Source organism: Apis dorsata, unplaced genomic scaffold (assembly GCF_000469605.1).
Source record: "Apis dorsata unplaced genomic scaffold, Apis dorsata 1.3 scaffold_344, whole genome shotgun sequence".
NCBI classification, from domain to species: domain Eukaryota; kingdom Metazoa; phylum Arthropoda; class Insecta; order Hymenoptera; family Apidae; genus Apis; species Apis dorsata.
Window position 1 is genome coordinate 209608 of NW_006263611.1, and position 1725 is coordinate 211332.

The window sequence follows — 1725 nt, forward strand, 5'->3', positions numbered from 1 at the left end:
CTATATAAAGAAATGGAACAGAATTTAGAGAAATGGAAATTATCATCAAGCAGTATGATGTTCAATAATAATAATAATTTTTAGATACAATTGCATACTATATATATATATATATAATATAATAATAATAATAATATTAATAATTTATAGGATTAATCAAAATACAATTGCATATTATATATATACATATAATTCCATACTATATAAAGAAATGGAACAAAATTTAGAGAAATCAAAATCAAGCAATATGATGTTCAATAATAATAATAATTTTTAGATACAATTGCATACTATATATATATATAATATAATAATAATAATAATAATTTATAGGACTAATCGAAATATAATTGCATACTACATATATATATACATATATATATATAGAAATGGAATAGAATTTAATATGATGTTCAATAATAATAATAATATATAGATACAATTCCATACTATATATATAAATGGAACAGAATTTAGAGAAATCGAAATCAAGCAATATGATGTTCAATAATAATAATAATATATAGATACAATTCCATACTATATATAGAAATGGAACAGAATTTAGAAAAATCGAAATTATCATTAAGCAATATAATAATGAATAACAATAATAATTTATAGGATTAATCAAGATACAATTGCAATATATATGTATATATATATATATATAGAAATGGAAGAGAATTTAAAGAAATCGGTCGAGAAAAAATTTCTTCCTTTAGAAAATAAAAAAGAAAAAGGGAGGGAAAAAAAAAAAATCACTCACCTCTTCCTCGGCTTCCTTCTCGATGGCAGTCAACGATTCGGCGTCCGCGAGGTTGTCAACAGCGATGGCCAAGAACACGTTCAGCAGGATATCTGCGGTATTTCTTTGGTCAAGGTTTCGGTTTTCAACGGTTCGTTTGTTTGTTTACACTTGCCCTCCTATATATACTTTTTTCGCGAATTCGTGGAAAGAAAAGGATACAATTACCGCATATAAAGAGAATGATGAAGTAGAAACAGGCGAGCATGCCGAAGCTCGAAACACCGCCGTACGCTCTAATCCCATCGTACATAACGGCGTTCCAATCTTCGCCGGTTAATATCTGTAGACACAGTCGAATACGGCAGATGTAAGAAAAGTTTGGCATTGAAAATCTTGAAAAATAAAGTCACTTTAATTTCGAAATTTAAAAATAATCGAATAATATAATTGATCCGCTTTTGCCATTATTATTATATTTTTATAAATAAAAATAATAACTAAAATAATAAAATAATAATAAATAAAATAAATTTACAAATTACGTAAATTCTTAAAGTAACTTTATATAATAAATAATAAATTAAATTTCCCCCATCGCTGGTCAGGGAGGGGGAAAAGGATTAAGAAATTACCTGAAAGACAGTCAGCAAACTTTGCCAAAAGCTGTCGAAATTGTGACGAGGTTTGTTCTCTAGAACGTTAAAATTGAATTTTCCGCCGAACACCTGTGAAAAAGAAGAAAAAAAAGAAGAAAAAAAGGGGGGAGAGGGGAATGCGCGATAAGTAATTAAAAATCGAGATATATATATATATTAAATCGAGATTATATAAATATATAAAAATAATATATAAAAATAAATAAAAAAATATATAAAAATAATATATATATTATTATATAGTATTATATATATACTATATAGGTACCGTACCTGCATACCCAGTAGGGCAAAGATCACGATAAAAAGGAAGAGCAG

The 1725-nt window shown here is 26.3% G+C and overlaps 1 protein-coding gene across 1 annotated transcript in view; it reads right to left on the minus strand.

The window, feature by feature from the left end:
• Nucleotides 1-1725, minus strand: part of LOC102674266 (muscle calcium channel subunit alpha-1) — a 27564-nt gene that overhangs the window by 19074 nt on the left and 6765 nt on the right. Inside the window, exons 14-17 of the mRNA XM_031511718.1 lie at nucleotides 1681-1725; nucleotides 1384-1476; nucleotides 971-1091; nucleotides 770-861 (exon numbers count right to left, since the gene is read on the minus strand). The exon at nucleotides 1681-1725 is cut by the window's right edge and continues 3 nt beyond it. Coding sequence (XP_031367578.1) covers nucleotides 770-861; nucleotides 971-1091; nucleotides 1384-1476; nucleotides 1681-1725 — 351 coding nt within the window. The remainder of the gene's footprint in view (nucleotides 1-769; nucleotides 862-970; nucleotides 1092-1383; nucleotides 1477-1680) is intronic.